The sequence below is a fragment of the Aristolochia californica genome, unplaced genomic scaffold (genome assembly GCF_029961685.1).
Source record: "Aristolochia californica isolate CCGP_79_NKW_82.1479 unplaced genomic scaffold, dmAriCali1.0.hap1 SCAF_8, whole genome shotgun sequence".
Classification (NCBI taxonomy): Eukaryota; Viridiplantae; Streptophyta; class Magnoliopsida; order Piperales; family Aristolochiaceae; genus Aristolochia; species Aristolochia californica.
In genome coordinates this window covers 8,570,193-8,591,830 of record NW_027182279.1, presented here as the reverse complement: position 1 = coordinate 8,591,830, position 21,638 = coordinate 8,570,193, and the positions used below count along the sequence as shown (strand labels likewise).

Here is a 21,638-nt window from a genome sequence, read left to right as displayed (position 1 = left end):
TTTTAAATGAGATAAAGAAATTGATAACCAGCCTCTATAGCTTGAATGCACGCGCGCCACTCACCTACACACGTGCCTTGCCTATGTGGCTCACCTACACACCTCACCTACATCCTCACCCACGCCTAGGTGGGGGGCAAGGGTTGGGTTGTGATTAATTAAATAACACATTTAATGTAATACATAACTATCTTGATCATATCTAATACTAATTAATTAATGACATTATGTATTTACTAATCATATAATTATTGATTAAGTAAGAAATAATTAAATACCCAATGATTTCTGCTAATTAATCGGCCAAGTGACATATTTAATGTAACAAATAATCCATTATTTAATAGAAAAGTAGTAATAACTTACTTATCTAATTAATTAAACACATTCTAGTTATATAATTAGGATGGGTGACTTCCTAAGAAGTCCTCGTGTTGCACCCCTTTTTGCCCTATTTTCCACTGCCACCAGCTAATTTCTTCCTCGCAATGCTGCTGTTAGGGGTGACAAAACATATTTGTATATATATATATATATTACGGTTTGAAACTTTCGGGTAGAAGAGAAGGGGGGAAAAAAAGAAAAAAAAAGAATGATTTTGTTTAGTTTTCCTTTATTAATGCAGTTCGCTACACTTTCGACACGGACGATGAATGTTTTATTCTTTAATCCAACAACATAGCGCTCCTTTTTTATTTTTTATATCTCGATTTTTGCATAAGATTATAATTTATATTTTATTTTATGTAGGGAATGTGGAAAGACCGACAGAACACAGGGGGATAGTGAAGCCGAAGAAGGGATTGGCAGGATGGAGAAGGTAACAACAACGAGTGCGATCATACTAGCACCAATGCACTAGATCCCATCAGACCTCAAAAGTTAAGCGCGCTTGGATGAGACTAATACTAGGATGGTTGACCTCCAAGGAAGTCCTCGTGTAGCACCCCTTTTTCCCCATTTTCCTTTGCCACCAACTAATTTCTCCCTCGCAATGCTACTGTTAGGGGCGACAAAACATATTCGTATATATAGTTTGTTTTCTTTTTTAACGATTCGAAACGTTTGGGTAGAAGAGAAGAGGGGGAAAAGGGAAAAAAAGTATGATTTTGTTTTATTTTCCGTTATTAATGTAGTTTTGTTCAGTTTCAACACGGACGATGAATGTTTTATTCTTTAAGCCAACGACAAAACACTTATAATTTTTTATATCCTGATTTTTGTTGAAGATTTTAATTTTTAATTTTATTTTATGGAGGGAATATGGAAAAGACCAACAAATTACGGGGGGAGAGGGAAGTTGGGGAAGGGATTGGTAGGATGGAGAGGGAAACACAAATGGGTGCGATCATACCAACACTAATGCATTGAATCCCATCAAAACTCCGAAGTTAAACGTGTTTTGGCGATTGTTGTACTTGGATGGGTGACCTCCTAAGAAGTCCTCTTGTTGCACCCCTTTTTACCCTTTTTTCCTTTCCCACCAGTTAATTTCTCCCTCATAATGTTGAGGTTAGGGGCAACAAAACGTATTTGTATATATAATTTGTTTTCTTTTTTAACAGTTTGAAATGTTCTGGTAGAAGAGAAGAGGGAAAAAACTCCGATTTTGTTTTGTTTTCCATTATTAATGTAGTTCGGTTAAGTTTTGACATGGCTAGAGAACATTTTATTTCTTTAATCCAATGACATAGCGTTTTTTTAATTTTCAATATCTTGATTTTTTTTAAGATTTTAATTTTTTATTTTATTTTATTGAAAGAATGTGGAAAAGACCGACAGAACACAGGGGAAGAGGGAAGCCAAGGGATTGGTAGGATGGAGAGGGTAACACAAACGGGTGCGATCAATAAAATTTGGCATTTTGATAAATGTGGTAGAAAGAAAAACTTCTGAGTAAGATAGGCAAGCTAAAACATTTTTACAATTTCAGTTAATGTAATAAAAATCAGTTTCTATTCTCTTTCTCCAATGAACTAACCCATCAGCTCAGAAAATAGTTTTTAGATATGAAGAAGATTGAATTTTCAGCATAAATGATGCTAATGCTAACAGATTTCAGATCACCTTTCTGCTCACTCAAGGAAAACAACACAAAGTAATTGACTTCAGTTCTAATAGGGGGTTAGTCAACTCACGCAGGAGATGAACTTTAACCACATTACTCAGTTCATCTCTTGACATTGTTAGTGGAACACTAGCACATGATTCATGTTGATGAATCAGAAGAACCCAAAAATCATCTCTACGGTTTAATTTTGGGAATTCGGATTCTGTAGAATATTGATAATCATTCGGATGAAGCGGGTGGGATGCCTTGAACCCTGGTCGAATTTTTTCATTTTAGTCTCTCTTCTGCACTCTTCCCTCTCTCGGTCTAATTCTTCTCTAGTCTCTTCTTCCTCCGAAATTTTTTTCTTCACTCTCATCCTCCATCTCCCTTCTCCCTTCTTCCTTTCTTTGAGAACGTCCTCTCGGCCACCCACTCCCTTCTCCCTGTAGCTATTCTCTCTTCACCCAAAATACCTCCTGATTTCGTTTGATTTCCCCCATTTCAGTTTCGATTTTCTTTGATTTTTTATATTTCGGCATTGATTTCTTCAATTCTACTTCGATTCGGCTTCGATTTCACTCGACTACGGTTTTCCTCAAATTTAAGAAGGTATGCCTATACCCTGACTTTTTTTTATTATTTTAATGTTGTATTTGATTTAATTTTAATTTTTGTACGTAATGTGTATTAATTGTTGCTTAATTGTGGGATTTAGGGTTGGGGTTTATGGTTCAATTTGTCTTCATAGGGTTTAATTTCGGGATTAGGGTTAGGGTTTAGTGTATTTAGGGTTTGGTGCTTGGTATTTGAGGGTTTAGGTTTAGGGTTTATTGTATTTTTAGGGTTTAGTCTTTTTTTTTATTTAATTTTTTAGGGTTCTCAATGTTTGGGTTTTAGTGCTTTTAGGGGTTTTAAGGTTAGGGTTTAGGGTTTAGGTTCTGGTTCTAGAATTAGGGTTTAAGGTTAATAGGGTTTAGGGTGTTGAGTACAGTTCAAACAATGTTGAGTCGCCTACAAAGGCGTCCATTAGCCAACGAAACCCGACCCCCATCACTGACAAGGTATAGTTTGTAGTGACTGTGAAATCATATGGTGCTCTACCAGGGATGTTCGGTGAATTTGGACTTGATATGTGTGTTTTTGCAGTGTTTAGTGTATCTACAATGGAAATAGTTTGGTTAATTTTGAAAAGTCTTAGAATGTTGTTGAAAATTATTGAAGTGTTATAGAATGATTTTACCATGTGGAGAGGAGATTCAAGTGTTATAAATATCCACCACTTGGTATTTTTTTTTTTTTTTTGTTTGATGAGGACCATCTCGGATTTAGATTTTAAATGGTTGTAAGAAGACCACAAATTGCTCGATATTATGACATTTGGATCTTCGAAGAAGACAATAAAATGTTCAATCTCTTGGTCAAACAGGTCAATATAGGGAACAGGTTGCCCAACAGGGTTTGGAAGTATGAGGTATATATGGACCGTCGCCTAAACGTCCCAACTACAATGCCCCAGGACTTAGCTTTCCTTGCATTCACTATTGTTTTTTTCTGAGCTTCTTTCATGCCATTGAGATCATATTCTTCCAAGAAGAAAACTTTGAGATATAGATCATAACGAAATGCCCTAATATGGGGATTTTCTATCATAAATGCCTCTAGATGGAATCTACCATCTGCAACAAATACAACAACATCAACTGCAACACTATTAGGAATTGTAGGAGATGCACTTTCCTTGAAGACAAAGGTTTAGATTGTGGAACAATGATATCAATACCAGAGTCAGCTAAAGCAGATTTAATAGCTCTCACAACTGCTGAGAATTGGATGGTCCCTGCCACTACAATCTTTTTGTCTCAAAAAACGCTTTAATTGTATTAATGATATGGTCTACACCAATTTTTATTTCAACGAAAACATATAAAGCAAGGATTTTGGTGTAATCTATTGGGACTAAACAGCTATGCCCGTAATGGATCAAAAGATCCAGAAAAATCATCCACACAGCAGCATGCCCCATATGTGCTGTCAACCAGAATAAAACACTCATCAACAGAAGCAAAGGTTTCAAAAATGTCTGAAAGAACAAGTGAGTACATGAGGAGACCTTCAGGGAATTGAAGGGCGACCCTTTTGGGGGTTTATTTCTCACCCAAATGCCTAACTGACCTACATTTTTTCACACCAAAAATATTTTAAAAATGGATTCTCTATGCATGTATAATGTCCCTTGCCCCCTCATTGTCAAAGAGATCACAAAAAAAGCAACAAATTATGATTTTTTTTGTAGTGACTACTTTGCTTCAAAGTGAGATAGTAGTATATTGCTTACATCTACAAAAATCGCCTGATCCCAATGTTTATTGATTTTCAGCAAGCTTATTCATAAACTACTTGGCAATCTCTCTTGGTTCTACCCATTGTCACTCTTCATATCAGCTCTTTGTTGGTCATCTTCTTCTATGACATAGCACTGACATATATGACTCTTTCATTAGCAAAGTCAATTGTGGTCTGAATGAGAGATTCCCGAGGATTATTATAAATTAATTAATCAAGTTATAGTATTCTATTGTTATATGATAAGTTATAGCTTAAATACATATTACGTTTGTGGTTGTAGAATCCTATTAATGATGAATTAATAATAACCAAGTCTTTAATTTATTTATTTTAATAATTACCTTAAAATATTTTGTGTAACATTGGGATAAGAATAAATCATCTGTGAGATAATAATGTAATTATGTAATAAATTATAGTTAATAATTGATATTAACTAATTACTTGATCAATAACTCTACTAGTTACTTCACAAGTCATATTACATTAACATGACTCGATCAATATATAATGTGCATCAATATGATCATGCAAATTATTATACTTTCACTAATTAATAACTTAAATCATGAACCAATTAGTTATGATTAGTTTAGTGTTTATTTTTTTCTAATTTTTCAAGTATTTCTATCAATATTTTTGAATTATTCTATTGATAAAAATCTTATCCTGTTTCTTATAATAGCACTATTATACTTGGTTAAAGACTTACATAGCACTATGTTGGAAGTAGTAAGAAAAGTTTAATATAACTATATGTGAGAATAGGTGATTAATTATCTATAATTATATTTTTTCCTACTTATTCTCAATAAAATTATTTCATCGAGAATAATATCTATTTCTTGATGATTTTTTAAATTTACTAAGAATAAGTGAATATTTCTCTATAATTTTTTTTTCTACTTATTCTCATTGAAATAATTTTATCGACTATATCATATATTTATGGGTAACTCTTTGAATTTCATCAAGAATAAGTAGATATTTTTTTATTATTTTTTGTTGTTAATGTTTCCTACTTATTCTTGGCAAAACTATTTCATTGAGAAAAGAATATATTTCTCAATGATTTTTTTATTTCATTAAGAATAGAGGATTTTTTTTTTCAACTAATTCTCAAAGAAATTTACTTCTCTAAGAAAAGTATATATTTCTTAGATATTGTTAATTTCACCAGTAATAAGTTATTTTTTTAAATTTTAATTTCCTCTACTTTTCTTGATGAAATTATTTCACCGAGAATAACATATATTTCTTGGGGATTTTTAAAATTTTCCAATAATAAGCGTATATTTTTTGGGTTTTTTTTTGTTCTAAGTTATTCTCGATGATTTTTTTTAGAATAGTACATATTTTTGGTATTTTTAATTAATTTTAAAATAACTGATTTTTTTTATATTTTTATCTCCCCACTTATTCTTGGAGAAATATGTTTTCCAAAAATAATATATATTTTTGTTAACCATTGAATTTCTTCAAGAATAAGTGGATTATTTTTAGTTATTTTTTTCCTAACTTTTTCTTGATGGGATAGTTTTGACAAGAATATCTTAGTAATTTTTGAATTTCATCCAGAATAATTGGTCCTCGCCAATTAGTGGGAATCTTTTTCTCGACAACATTCAAATTTCATAAAAAATATATACTTATCATGAAAAAATTATTTTCACGAAAAAGAAAAAACTTTGAGAAACTTCAATTTTCTTGTAGCATAAGAAGTTAGAGCAACTCAATTGAAGATGGCAATGAACTACTTCTAACAAGCACACTCCTGCTTAGACTGTTTGATTTGAATGTAAGCTGAATTATGTATAGACGTGTAGCTTTTGCATGAAGTCTTGTTTACTTGAATGGGACAATATCATGTTCAAGCTACAGGAGTAAAAAGCATATAATCGGAATAGAGTAAATGATTTTATATAGTGTTGGCCCCAAAATCCCCATTAATATAATTTTGATGATGACAAACAATTGAATTACTAATGATGTATGTTAAGTATGCGGTGTAGTGAAAAAGCCATTTAAAAAGAATCTAGTAGCATATGCATTTGATCGACCATGGCCCATTCCAACAATCCATTAAAAGGGAAAAAAACTGCACATACTAGAAAGCACACCATCAACATCCAATAGCACCATCTAATTAAAAAGACAAATGAATAATCATTTTTTGCAAACAAAACTAATATTAGTTTTAAAAAAAGGCAAGAAGAATAAATCACTCAAAAGGAGATTACTACATAGGAATAAATCAGCTACTTTAGTTAGATAATTAAAAATTGAAGTGCCAACAATCAAAGGAGTCAAACCCATCTATAAAAGTCAAGCAAAATCAGTGAAAAAGATGAAACCCTAAAGTAAAATGACAAAATTAAGGAGTCAAGCATGTGGTGAAAACAAAGTAAGAAGAGTTGACCCATATGGAAGGAGTCGACCTCATGTCATTCTGGAGAGAGCAAAACCGCAATGGGAGTCGATCATTGTACTAAAGTACATATAGTAAGAGTCAACAACATGGAAGGAATCCACCCCATCAGAGTAAAAAGAAAAGAAAAAAAAGGATTTGACTCTATGCAACAAAAAGTTTTGAAATAAAACAATCAATCGATTATAGGTGCAAAAGCAAGAGGAGTCAAACCTTGGAGCAGAGAGGATTCAAACTCTGGGGAGGATTCGACTACATAATCAAGCTATTAGAAGAAAAAGGACTAGAGCCCATGTTGTAGAAATTCAATTTCTTGCATATCAGGTCCAAATAAAAAAATTGTATGTTTCCAAATCATGTAAGTAACCTATAATATGTTCGGTAGCCAAATAGGAACTAATGTTTATTTTTTCATAATTTTTAGACCTTTGTTTTCACCTTCTTTTGCTAAATGTTGGAGAATTTGCTATTTAACCGAAACATGCCTCCAACGAAATTCTCTCTTCTGACAGAGAAAACCAAGCCTCCTAAGCTCTTGCACATGATTTAATAAGTTTTTGGCTCCTCTAAAACTTAAAAAGGAAGTCAATTTTGATAGTTTTTTTTATTGAGTTAAGTATTTATGTGTTGTTTAATTGAATACTTAGATATCAGTTAATTGAACATGTTCTGAGTGATTTTAAGACCATATTTGATTCAACCATTGCATTGTGAGTAGTTGTGTTATTGACAACCATTTGAAATTACGTTTACAACCTCTTCTATTTTAAAATCATATTAATGCATGCTTGTATGTCATTTTATTGGGGCATTTGAAATGGTTTTTACTAAGTATTTAAACTTTGGGATAACATTTCAAATCCAAGTGTATTGTGAACTAGTGCTAAGTACACTTTGAAAAATCATTCACTATAATTTATAATGCTACTTATGGGCTATATTTTGAAATTTATAACTTTTGAGTTGAATTGAATATGTTCCCCAACTTGAAAAGACAATCTCATATTTAAATTGAGCTGATATTTTCAAATCAACACATCTTGAGCTGCCTATATTTTCAAAAAAAATAATAAATGACTATTATGAGTTATTTTCATTTTAAAATCAAGTTACTAACTATTTTAAACTACTAATTACATTGGATAGGTACCTAGGATAGATGTACCTATTTGTTTGTACATAGATTGATAAAATTTGCCTATTGGTAGATAATTAATATTGGGTTATATGGTAAGCAAGTAATGCTTACAATTGGGTCAAACCTTCCTTAGGTAAGACCATCCTCACCCCAAATTTATTTAAGATAAATTATTGTGGCTGAGGAGTTGAAGGTGGGAAGGTGTGTTTGATGTTGTTTGAGTCATAAGACGTTGTGTAGGTAGGCGATGCTAAAAATCTCTTTGTGGGTCTAGATTGGTATGCCTAGTAAGTGGATGAAAATCTCTATGTTCGTCTAAGCTTGCATGGCCTAGTGAATTGATGGAAAATATCTTTGTGGATCTAGGCATGTATGCCTCATTAGGTGTTAAATCTAAGGGAGTGCCATTGTGAGTTGGTTGTTATGGTCAATTGAATTACGTAAGTCCATGTATGGACAATTGGCCTTAGAGGTGATTTGCTTTATATATTTTTGGGCAAAGCCAACGTTAGTGGATCCTTAAGATTATAAAACATCTTAGGGGGTGGACTAGCAATTGGCTAGGACTACAAACCACCCTAAAAATCCTATATGTACTTTGTATGTAATTTCTTATGCGAATGCTATTGTTCATTGTGAACATAATCTATAAAATTGACCTTAGATTTTGAATTAATTAAAAACAATACGAACTAAGTAAAAGTAGTTAAAATTAAGAATAAAGGTGAAAAAATCCGACTATTTTATCAGACTAGATATACCTTAATCTATAGATCATTTATATATTGGATTACCGGTTAGTAAAATAGGAATAAATATCATCTCTTCAATGCAGCAAACAATCTTGTTGAGGAGACAAATTATGGAATAAATATTAACCCCAGAGAAGATTCATTACTATACACTAAAAACATCTTTTCAATTTTATTGAGAATTAGGAGAGTTACAAAATATTGATTTCGTATAAAAAACAACACCAATAGAATATTCATTTGTTCTTTGACTTTGTGAGAGCAACTCATTTGATCTCATGAAATTGATTGATTTGTCTGCCATAGGAGTTCAGTAGCTTGAACTTGTTGATATTCGATGGATGAAGAAATTTAGAAAACCAGATTGTTTGTTCTCGTCCATCAATATCTTCACTCAACTTGACCTGATACATAAAGGAGCCTCATTAAGAATTCAAGGGTCTCAAATCCCTAAAAAATGAAAGCAGTGAAGATTGATCATCTTCAGTTGAAGAGATGGAGATAATTAAGCCGAACCTGAAGTATCTTGGGTACAAGGGTCAACTTTGTGATAAACCCATTTTCAGCGACATCCCCTCCCTGGAGGAAGCTACTGAGACGCACACCCTTGACCTCGACTTCTACTTCGAACTATTCAGGGATGTAGTCCACTTGAACTCAAGTTTTTGCCCAAAAAATAGATTGACTAACATAATACTTTTTTAGTTATTTCATATCACAAATAGCAGTGAGTAACAAACAAAAAGTTAGTCAATGGACTTTTAGCATAAGAGAAACTTCACTGAGAAGACTAACAGTATCACCAAGCTACCAGAAAATATTATTCACCACATACTCTCTTTTCTTCCATTGAAGTGTGCGGTGATGACATCAATTCTGCCTAGACAATGGATAAACATGTGGAAATCCCTATGAATTTACAACACTATTATAGACTTGACAAGGAGTTCACAACAAATTTAAAGAAGGCACATTATGTTCAAGTTGCATACCAACTTCTACAGCTCCATACTCTTGACAAGATTAAGAAGTTTCGCCTATTCTTTTGTCTCGATGACAGATACTCATCCGATCTCACAGAATGGATTGAATTTTTTAAAGAAGGAATTGGAGATTTTGTGCTTGATTTGAGTGGAAGAGTAAGGCACTCCGACTCGACAGATGATGATGATATCAGGTGGGGGATGAATAAATTCATTGAACTTAACCTGTTGCATGAAGGAGTGTCATTATGATTTAAAGAGACTCAAATCTCTAAAAAATGAAAGTAGTAAAGATTGATTATCTTCGCCTAAAGAGATCTGGATAGGGTTTCACAATGATCACAAAAAAACAATTCTTCTAGTTTCTTTGGCAATCCCATAAGATATTTGGTCTTCTCTCATAAATCTTAAGGACGGGGCTATATAATAATTAATTCCTATATTGTGCTTAGCAGCTTCTAAGGCTTCTTGTAAATTATTAAATTCTTTATAAATAGGTCTTTGAAAATCTTGAATACTTTCTATTACTTCAGTCCTAGAATGAAAACTCTTGGAGTTTTACCTTTAAAAACTACATAAAAATTAATTTTTTTTTTGAGAAAAATATTCTGATAAACTATTAATACTGGATAAAAAGTATTTTTGATCATTAGGAATTCTTTGTTAAGAAAGCCATAAGTTGTCTAATAAGCATTGTTCTTCTTTGCCAACAGAAATAATAGGTAAAGTCTTAAATGTAATATTAGATTTAGGAAAAACTACTAATTTTTTATTACCAAAATTTAAAAATTCTTGTCCATAAATATTGAATCTTGAGAAAGAGGATCTTGAGGACATCTGGTCTGGAGGATCCATCTGTTCAATTAACCAAGGACGAATAAAAAAATCTCCTACTTAATGTATCTACAAGACTATTATTTTTACCTTTGATATGTTCAAATTCTATCTTGTATCCCTTTCCTATAATTATATCTACAAGATTTAACCATCTTCTTCTACTTATCTTATTTTCTTTGCTTCTTTGGAAATATTTTACTATTGTTTCACAATCAGTTCTTAATGTAAATTCATTTTTACTAATAATGAAAAGCTGAAAAGCTTCTGAGTAAATAATTGCTAAAATTTCTGCATCTATGCTACTCATACATCCTTTTATTTTACTTTTCCACTAGCATAACTACAAATATGTTCTTCTTCTTTAATACTATATTTTTGAGGTTCGGCAATAAGCACACCGCCCCATCCAATGTTGCTATCATCAGTTTCAATAATGATGTAATCACAATCTAAGGGCATTTGTAATTTAGCTAAATTTTGGATTTTTTCTTTTAGTTTTTTGACTAAGTTTTTATCTTCTTGATTAAAAACCTTTGTCCATTGGTGGAAGTTTTGCCATAGAGAGAGAGATAGAAAAAAAAACAGAGAGGGGGGGGGGGGGGGGAGGGGCTTTTAGAAGAAGCAGTAATTTCGCATTCAAGCTAATAAATTGAAAGACTTAAGATTGGCTGGCTTAACAAAATCAATAATAGCTCTGGCGTGGAAATAAAACAAAACAGTCATTCAATAAGAGATTTTATACGAGGTCTCATTGATGACCGGCCCCACTTTCTTCTCAGTCTTTACTGCTATCCCCCTGAACCTCTCTGCTCAACTCCTCTCCACTCTCTTCTCCTCTCTTTGCTTTCCTCTCTATTTGTGAGACGAGTCCCCCGAGGCTTTCTTCTGTCTGCTCCTTCTGAAGCTACTAATCCATTCTCAAGGCTCTATGGGGTATTCGGCTTCTTTAATTCCAATCATCAACCTCTACAGGTTCGTTTTCTTCTCAAATGAACTTCTCTTTCTTCTTTCATTGACTGCTTCGTCTTACGTAGATATATTATTTCTGTTCTATGATATTTTTTTCTTTTCCTATCAATATGTTTCCTTTTTCTTTTCTGTTTCTATTTGAACAAACTGAGATGCATGCAACTTGGATATGAGCTAAGGTACGTAAAAATGGTATCTCTTCAACAATTTTTTTTTTCATATCCCTAACTGTCCTATTCTTTTATGGGTGTAATTGATCAAGTTTGTCTCCTTTATTGATCTATTGAATGCATTTTAGAAAAGCATTGTGCTCGGTTTCGTCCATATTGATATAGGCGCAGAGAAAAATTGTATCAGCTTTGCTTTTGAGGTAGGAACCTTGGCTGAATAAATGGTGGTTAGCTTTCTAAAAAGAGAAAATAGGCAAACAAATAATTTTTGGGTTTCAATTAATCTCTTCTTCACCTTCAATGTGCACTAATATAATAAACTAAAGTATAATTGTCGGATCCGTGGCAATTTAGGTTTTAATAATATAATCATTCATGTCTACCCGCTAAATGGCAACAAATAGTATTTTATGCTTGAAAAAATTATGAGATTGCTTAATACCTAATGATGCTTCCCCATCTCACTTTGTTTAGAAACCTTGTACTATAACTTATATAGAGGAGGATTTCCCTATAGTTTGTAGTTCTTCCATACTAACATAGTCGCCAAATGATAGATAGGAATAACCTAGTCCTCTCGCATGGAGGTTGGTTCCTCATAGTTCTCCCTTTAACACCAATGGTAGATAGGAACAAAAATATTTCATAATATTCTAAACGAAACCAATATATCACTTGAGTCAGCAAACAAAAATACCTTGAGACCTACTTCAACCACAAGATGTAATGAGTCATTCAGGCACCAAATGACTTAATCCATAAAATCTCCTGGGATTCATCAGCCTATTGTCCCTAGTATACCTCTGATCATGAGGCAAACTTTACCTTAAAACCAATCAAAAAGCATATCTCTTATGTCTTCTACTCTTTCATAGTTTGGTAAGACTCAGGATATTGGTCAAACGAATAAGCCAAATCAATATTGGGATCCTCATTAAACTAATCTTTTGGGATGTTTAGTCATGATAATCCAATGTAATCTCTCTAAGAACGAGACTATTCATTCTTGAAGTGAGCTCAACCATTTGGGACTAAATAGCTTATATTCTCTCCATTTATAAAAGTTAATACAATGTCAAGCCATTTTGTAAACTAGGACTAACACTCTCAATTTGCCACTGTGAATGATAGGTGTTCCAATCATGAAGGCCAAGATGAAGATGCAATATCTTTCATCAAAGGATAACTAGAATAATAAAAGTATATGTCAGCCTTATTCCTATAGCTACAAATTTGACCAATAGTTATAGATCTACCGTAAGCAATTGAAGTGACATTTCCATTGCTCCTGCACATGTGAGCACCATCGGATTGACCTCACAATTTAACTGATCATTAGAAGTGGAAGGCCATTTTAAAATTTTTCAATATGAAGGAGCAAAATATTTTGTTGGATATGAAAACATGGTCTCTCATTGAGGAGCAAAACTATCAAGGCACTGTCCAACATAAAAACTAAGTCCAATGAAGTGAATCAATAAGAACAAATCCAATAAAGAAAATCTCTAAATTAATTAGGACCTTCTCCAATTGATTCATGAAATTGGACTTGCCCTAATTGATTGACTAAAACTACATACAAATTTAGAGATGACAAAAATATCATTGGGTTGTGTCTTTCATTTTAGTGGATTTTTTATCATGAAATTGGAGTGAAGGTAAGTATTTCTTCCATGGAGTACTAAACCAAACATTACAAGGTGTGGACATAAGCTAAAATATCTAACTACTCCAGTGTGCGAGTCATTTTCTCTCAGTTGTAATGTACTTAGAAAAGCAAGGATTAATAATAAAAATTCAACATGCATTCCTATCCTAAAATACTTATCCAACCTTTTCCCTCTCTTTTCTCCTACTATTCTCAATCTCTATCTCAATCTCTTCTTACACAAAAATCATGTGTACCACACTCAATTCCTCTTTGATTCTTTTACTCCATTTTACACCCTACTTTCCTCTCTTCTAACAATGTCAATGGCTTTATTACTAGCGAGGGTTCGTTGTCTTAGGGTTGTTTAACCCTTTTTTGGATTCTTCAAATTATTTTTTTTAAGTGGAGCAATGTGCAACGGGACGATAAACCCCAAAATTGTTGCCTTTGTTTTCTCTATTTGGCACTAAAATACAGGCCTATTTTGTATAAAATTAGGATTTATATATAGGGGTTTGAGCCTAAGCTATGTTTCCAAACTAATTGGTATCAGAGTCATTCAATCCAACACATTGGTCGAAAGAAGGACAATGCAAACTTTGTGTTCTTGTCATTGCATTTTTCTCTTCTTAGTCACAAAGGAATATTTTTTTTCTAGCAAAAGTTGAGTGGAAGATAAAACTCTTGAGTTTCCTAACAAGAGGACCCGGTTCATCACCAAAATTCTAAAAATTTGTTGAAGCATAGAAGTTCAATTCTCCACAGTCGTTCAAAATCTTGAAGTCACTTGCAGCCAATATAGAAAACATCAAAGACCTTAACAAGACAATCACACTTCTAGGTGGCTTGAAATCTGGTAGCTTGCATAGAAAATACAACTCCATTTTGAGTATCTCGATGGAGAAAGCAGATACTTCAGAGAAAAAATTATCTATTTCACATAACAAGGCAATTCAGTCAATTTCTCTTAAAGTAAAGTCAATGTGTCGTCCACCTCTATCATTGGCAACGTTGATAAAATATCTTTTCAAATGGCATAAGCTCAACAAAGCAAGCACACTCTTGAGAAACTTGCAATACGGTAGCTCAATCTGGCCTTTAATGCAGGATATATGGAAATAATATAATACCTACTATTGTGCTAATTTTCATTGAATTACCCCCTTTTTTTACCCATATTATCAATTCCAAAAGGGCACAACAGATGGCTTACATCCTCTTGGTTTAAATTGATTGATAAAACCATTTAAAGTAGCTTTCTTGAAAAATTCAAGACAAGACTCACTATACACAACATGTAGTACACATCTTAGACCATGCATATTGAGATAGAAATGCATACTGAATAAGGCAAAAGAAAATTTGTGTACATATACTTTGCAGATTTTTGGATAAAGTGTCAAAGGCAATTCATCATTCTGAGTTGGCCATAAAAACTACTAAATACAAGTAAGTATCTAATTTTCTTAATTAACCATCTACGTCCCTATGCAAGTAAATCATGTGTACCACCGATCTAACAATATATTTACTTGTTGAATCAAACCTCCAAATCAATCTTTAGGATATGGAAATTGTGGTACATCTATATTCAAAAATTTTTGAGTGACACTTAAATACTAGCCCTTCCAAATCAAATTTTAATCCACTAATTTTTCGTCAAAGAAAGATAAAAAAAATCAAATGAGTATGTGGTGATTGAGGTCCATCCTTCGGGGGTGGTTATGTGCACAAGTCTTCCAAGTGATCATAGTTGTGGGTGATACCAAATATCAGGTCTATGTATGCCCTTAATCACACAAAAGAATCTTGGAAGCAATGAACTCTATGCTACCAAATCAGTTTTAAAGCTAGATATACTTTACTTGTGAGAAAGCATTCAAAATACCTACTTTTTGGCATATGAATGTTTCTTATAATAGTTAGCCAATATCCTTGAGGCTAAATTAGTTAGTACTGTCCAAAATAATGTAGTTAAGAAAGCTCAACTAGATATACTTGAGACAATGCATGATAAATAATTACCTTTAGGCATATTTATGTTTCATATAGTAGTTAGCTAGAACCTTTGGGGCTAAATTAATTAGTACCAACCAAAATAACTTAGTTAAGAAGGATCATTCCACATGAGCAATTGGATGAATGTGCCAGTCTCAAGATTATCATGGATATAATTTTTATGACAACATACAATTAAGTTACTTATGAGTGAATTAAGAAGAAAGTAGACGACCCATGCAAGGGATCAACAACATGTGTCGCTCAAACAAGCCAAATTTTCAAAACAAGATTTTGGCCCCAAAACAAGAGATGACCCTTATTTCAAAAATTCAATTTTTCAAAAAGTTAGGCCCAAATTTTGATGTTACGGCACTCCCAAATGATCAATAAGTGACATACCAATATGTTTGGTAATAAAAAAGGATTTAATATATATTTGATTAGATTTTTTGGACTTATTTTTTACCTTGTTTTTCTAAGTGACAAAATATCATTTTCTAACACTAATGGTTTTTTTTAATGTTGGAGAGATTTATATTTAAGAAGATCTCTCACAAACTTGTTTTCAACATGCTTCCAAAGAAAAGTTTTGAAGTGCTCATGCTCCTAGACTCAAATTTGAGGTTTTAACCATCACAAGCTCTCAGAGGAAGTCAAAACCTAAACTTGAGTATTTCCTCCTAGAAATAATAGTATCAATGTTTTTTCTTTTAAACATTGTTTAAATACTTAGAACTATGATTGTTGAATGTAAGCCTATTGTTTCAAAGATCATATTTGAATCATTACTCGATTGATTGTTTGAATGGTTATCGCTCAAAACTAGTTCTGCAAACCCTTGTTTGAGCTTCTAATTTTCTAATCACATTATACATTCTTGTGTGTTGATTTATTAGGTATTTAAAATGGTTTTTACATAGTATTAGAAGTTTGAGGAAGAATTTCAAAATCCAAATATATACATGCATTTACATTTAAATCTTAAATTGTATTTGGTTGAGAATACTAAACTAGTGTCTTTGTACTTTTAAATCAATCACTGAGGTTTAGACTACTACTACGCATGATCTATACTTTCAAACCAATGATTCCATTGAGCTGAGTGCAACCCTTGATTTTAAAAACCAATCCAAGATTTACCTTGGACTTATATTTTGAAATCTAATGATTAAAGACTATTTGAGATTTTCATACATAGATAGGTACATTGAATTGGTTGTGTTTATTATTTGTTCTTTGATTATAAAATCAACCAATTAGGAAGCTAGTAACCCTTGTAAATTGGGTCAAGCATTGGGTAGACAAGACCATCCTAACCTCAATTTCTTTGAGTGCATCCATGTGTGACTGAAAAAGAAATGTTGTGAAGCATTGCTACTATGATTGTGTGATATAAGTCCTCATGTAGCCAAGTACTCTTGCAACTCTTATTCTTAAGTCTAGGCTAGTACCTAATAAGTTATTATAAATCCTTGTGAAGCTCTAGGCTTGTGTAGTCTACTTTGCTACTAGAAACCCCTTTAATGGTCTAGATTGTGTGCCTGGTTTGTGATTGCAAATCTAAGTGAAGATGAATTTTTGTAAGTTAGTTGTTGTTGTCAATTTAGTGGCATGAATGCCCAACACCCCCCCCCCCCCCCCCCCCCCCCCCCCTCCCCAAGATTTATCCCTCATTGGACCTAATAGATTGTAGCAGCTCCATTTTCCTCTTGCCTACTACTCACTTCCCTTTGTTAAAAATTGAATGCATGTTGAGTCCTTTTTAAGAAAAAATGTTAGTAGATGCATTACTATTCCCATTGATAACTAATTGTGGTAACAAAAATATACTCAAAGATAAGGCACTTAAATAATAAAGAAATAACCTAAGACCCCTAGTTGATTCCCCCTGTAGATCTAATTGCATTGAAATATTTTAAAGCTAATTATGAATATGTAAACACTATAAAATAACTTAACACGAGGATATAATGCCTCAAGAATCATCTTATCATAAATATGAAATAGACAATAATCTAATTGTGAAAAGATGCACCCTTTAAACAAAGTTTATTGTGACCATATTGAGTTGAAACCTCTCTTTGTCACCTCGTTTGTCATGGACATAAAGCTTCTTTGTGCCTCCATGATGAGATTTCTCCCATGTCTTTTAAATCTTGACATAATCGTGCTCCTCACATTTTGAATCCAAAAAGAACTTATTACACTTAACTTTTGTGATTTTACTAGAACTCATATGCAAATTTTGGTTTACTTCTCTTGGCCACAACTATGCTTGCCTCTTTTTGTCTTTTAATTATTTTTATGTGAACATAATCTTCTCTTTCCTCAAGCACTTTTAAATTGTTTTGGATTTCCTTAATTTGGTCCACTTACCCAAGGATGCCTATATCACCAAGACATATAACATATCAAATGGGACGTATTGGATATATGGTATCGTAGAGCCCTGAAAGATTATACATGTCTTATAAAGTGCAACACATGGTGCAGACAGTATGTATCAGATCGAATATTATTCGATATATTAGCAAATACCAATACATACTTGATCTTACCCACTATGTCAACTTTTTGTTGTTTCCTTTTTGTAGCATCATATCTTTGCTAAAAAAAAACACATTTCCCATACTTATGGTATTCTTATTTGGCGTTAGTTACACAAAATAATTGTGCATCAATTAGTAATGACAAACTTTATTTTGTAGCTGCTCTTTCCAACCTTATCCAATTTTCACATCAACAAAGTTGTTTAAGGCACAAGAAATGGAAAATAGCCATAAAGCTGAAAATTAGTATCTTCAAACAAGATTATCCAGATGACATTTCTTCATAAATTGTTACATAAACCATTTTTATGTTGTTCTTATTTTTAATTTATTATTTTATTATTATGTTAGATCCTGATACTTTAATTATTGAATCTTAAGATTTCCCAAATCAAGTAGCAATTCTTGAACTTCTTGCTAAATTTTTTTCCTTTGGTTTCAAATTGATGGAAACATTTGTAACTGTCAGAAAAAAATATAAAAAAAATACAAATACAAAAGTCTTTATCCACGTAGAGATATTTTTCTCTTGAATGCCATCTATTCCAAATAATGAAATGAAAAAAATTGAAAAGCCCCTTATTTCTCCCACAATAGGTATCATTGAATATCAAAGCATTGTTCCACATGAACTGGGGTTGAGACTAATCATAGGTGGTAGTTGTGATTGACATTTTTAGAGCCTTTGAAACAAAAAACAATGATTAATCTCGTTAACGGGATTCATTCATAATTAATCCCTAAGTGAACAAATGGACAAATTATTTCCTTCTAATGCAATTGATATATGTATAATTTTTTTGTCCAAAAAAAAGCTTTCAAATATATTTTTGCAATTTTTTGTGCAAAAAATAGCTTTCGAAGCATAATTAATACGTTTTTTGTTATTTCAGGTCACAAACAGCAGTGCATAACAAACAGAAGGTCACTCAATGGACATTCAGCATAAAAGAACCTTCACTGAGAAGAAAGACAGTATTAGCAAGCTACCAGAAAATATAATTCACCTTATACTCTCTTTTCTTCAATTGAAGTGTGTAGTGAAGACTTCAATTCTATCTAGGCAATGGATAAACATGTGGAAACCCTTATGGATATACACAACTATTATAGAGTTCGATGAGGAATTCACAACAAATTTAAAGAAGACACATTATGTACAAGCTGTCCACCAACTTTTATAGCTCCATACTCTAGACAAGGTTAAGAAATTCCGCATGTTCTTTTGTCCCGGTGACAGATACTCATCCGATCTCATAGAGTGGATTGAGTTTGTCAATGTTAAAGGAGTTGGAGAGCTTGTACTTGATTTGAGTGGAAATGTAAGGCACTCTGACTCGACAGATGATGATGATATCAGGTGGGGGATGAATAAATTCAGAATGCCAAACTCTTTGTTCTCTTGTCTATCAATATCATCTTTAACTTGGTGCATACTAGAGCCTCCACATGATTTCAAGGGTTTCAAAGCCCTAAGAAGTGTTGCTCTCTATGGTGTGACAATTAATAGTGTTCAATTAGGTGAGATAATTCGTAGGTCCCCTCTTCTTGAGGACTTAACTATGAGTTACTGTAACTCCCTGAAGTCAGTAAAGATTGATCATCTTCAATTGAAGATATTAACATTGGAGTCATGTTTCGATGTTGAAGAGATGGAGATAAGAACATCAAACCTGAAGAATCTTTAGTACAAGGGTCAAGTTTGTGACAACCCTATTTTCAATGATGTTTCCTCCATAAATGAAGCAACCCTACTGTTCACCTACGATGAGCTTGACTACGAGTTGCATCTCTGGTAGAATTTCTTGATGAAGATTTCACATGTAAGCTCCCTAGAAGTTAAAGTCACAAGTACTCATCCGGTATGTTTCCATCTGCCCAATTCTGTTTTTTTTAAAATACATATTCTGGTTTGGTCAACCTAACTAGTTTCTTGAATATGATGCTCCTTGCTGAAGGGTCATGTGGACAACGTTCTTTTACATATTTGGAGTTGATCAAGCTAAGATGTCTAAGTTTTTCAGTTACACCCTTTTGTCCTTTTCTCCTTCAGAAAAAAAGATCTATATACAGGTGAACTTTTATAAATGTCGTAGTCATGTTATCATATAATTTTTCTCCTATTTTTTGACTTCCTGTTTTCACCAGCATGACATAAGAGAAGATAAATTTGGTTGTTTTCTTAAGTGGAACCCCTCATTGGCTGCTTGCTCAATTTATCACTTTTTCTCAACCGAACACTGGAGTCATACCCGTGATACAGAAGTATTCAAGGGAGTCATCATTTTTCTTCCGTTTATCAGATATCTAGATACAACCATATAACTGAATGTCATGTCACAAAGATGACTTCTGGTGCATTAGTCATGCAAATGTTTTACATTTTGTGGCAGCTAGAGCCCTCTTGATGTTTTTTTTTCTAGTGCCAACATATAGGAATCTGACCCTTTAGTATTTAACAAAGGAGAGAATTTTTCTCAAAACTAGGATTGTGAAAATCTCTGCTTCGCCACTCTTGCCTGATTGTGTGCATATGGCAAGTTGCAACTCTGTTGTATGGTGACTACAATGATTATGTTGTTAAATCCTCTTGAAGTTAACTATTTTTTTAAGTATGCATTGCACTTTTCTTATATTCCCAGGTCCTCCAAGAACATGAAAAATAGAAATTGTCATTGGTCAAACTACTGAAGCACGGGCACTTATCTTTGAAAGGTGAAATGCATTCCTTGGACATCAATTAAGTTCAGTTCACTTGTTTTGCTATTTTGTTGTGGATGCGGGATCACTTCCTTTTGTTGAGTTCGATTGGATTGAGAAAGTATAGATCTTCACCATTTGTTTTGAACATGCTTTTATCGCTGGTTTCAATAAGGGGAAATAGTTGAGCAGATTTCGCTTCTCCTTGTTTCAGATCTCTTCTAGATCTACTGAAAATAGAATTTGAATCTGCATTTGGGTTTTCTTTGTCTCGTCTCTTTAAATCTGACTTATGTATTAAATTTTGGTTAAATCAGACTTTGTCCTCTCAAATCAAAGAGTGAACGAGGAAGGGAAGATGCCATGCTGAGTTGATTTGATTGTTCTTTCTCTCTGAAGGTGGAAAATATTTTGTAGCTTCTAGAGTGTTTGTTGCTCTACTGGTCATCAGGAAGAGGAAAAGGCATTAGAGATTACAAGGAAACAAGCTCATAATTCTATTCATCGGGTGAATGATTGTTTAAGTTTTTATCAGTAATTTTAGTATTTATTATTCAATCATTTTTAGCATCAAGATCATTTTTAGGTGTTTGTCAGCAATTTATGTATTTATTACTCAACCAATTTTGTTTTGAATCTACTTGTGTTGTGTTACACACATATCACTTTTTAATAAAAAGAGACATTTTTTCCATTAAAGTCCACTATTTGAAGATTTGGCTATTTTTTAAAACCATAATTTTTCTTTTTCTCCAACGATAAGTAAAACAAGTTAATGAGGCACATAGATCCAAGTTAGATTTTAATCATTTGAAGAAAAAATGGTTAGAATTTCAGCAAAGGGTTATTTATATATTTATATGATTTCATGATTTTTAATATTATATTTATTTAATAAATTATAGAGAAATTAAATATTATAAAAGTAACATTTAATTAGGGGGTATTTTGGTACTTTTATAATAAATTTTTATTTGGTCTATTTAATTAAATATAAAACCTTAGTTTTATTTTTTTATTATTAATTAAGTAAGATATAAACTATTTAACTTAAAAGTATT

General features: G+C 32.6%; 1 protein-coding gene and 3 pseudogenes across 1 annotated transcript; 3 read left to right on the top strand and 1 right to left on the bottom strand.

The window, feature by feature from the left end:
• Positions 1-831: 831 nt before the first annotated feature.
• LOC137939591 (5S ribosomal RNA) lies at positions 832-950 on the top strand (annotated as a pseudogene).
• A 390-nt stretch (positions 951-1,340) lies between these two features.
• LOC137939602 (5S ribosomal RNA) lies at positions 1,341-1,459 on the top strand (annotated as a pseudogene).
• A 793-nt stretch (positions 1,460-2,252) lies between these two features.
• On the bottom strand, positions 2,253-4,879 carry LOC137938272 (uncharacterized; annotated as a pseudogene).
• Positions 4,880-18,809: 13,930 nt separating this feature from the next.
• On the top strand, positions 18,810-19,565 carry LOC137938270 (F-box/FBD/LRR-repeat protein At1g13570-like). Its single transcript, XM_068783257.1, has 2 exons — positions 18,810-18,940; positions 19,118-19,565. Exons 1-2 carry the CDS (start codon positions 18,810-18,812, stop codon positions 19,563-19,565), a joined length of 579 nt encoding a protein of 192 aa, XP_068639358.1.
• Positions 19,566-21,638: the final 2,073 nt, after the last annotated feature.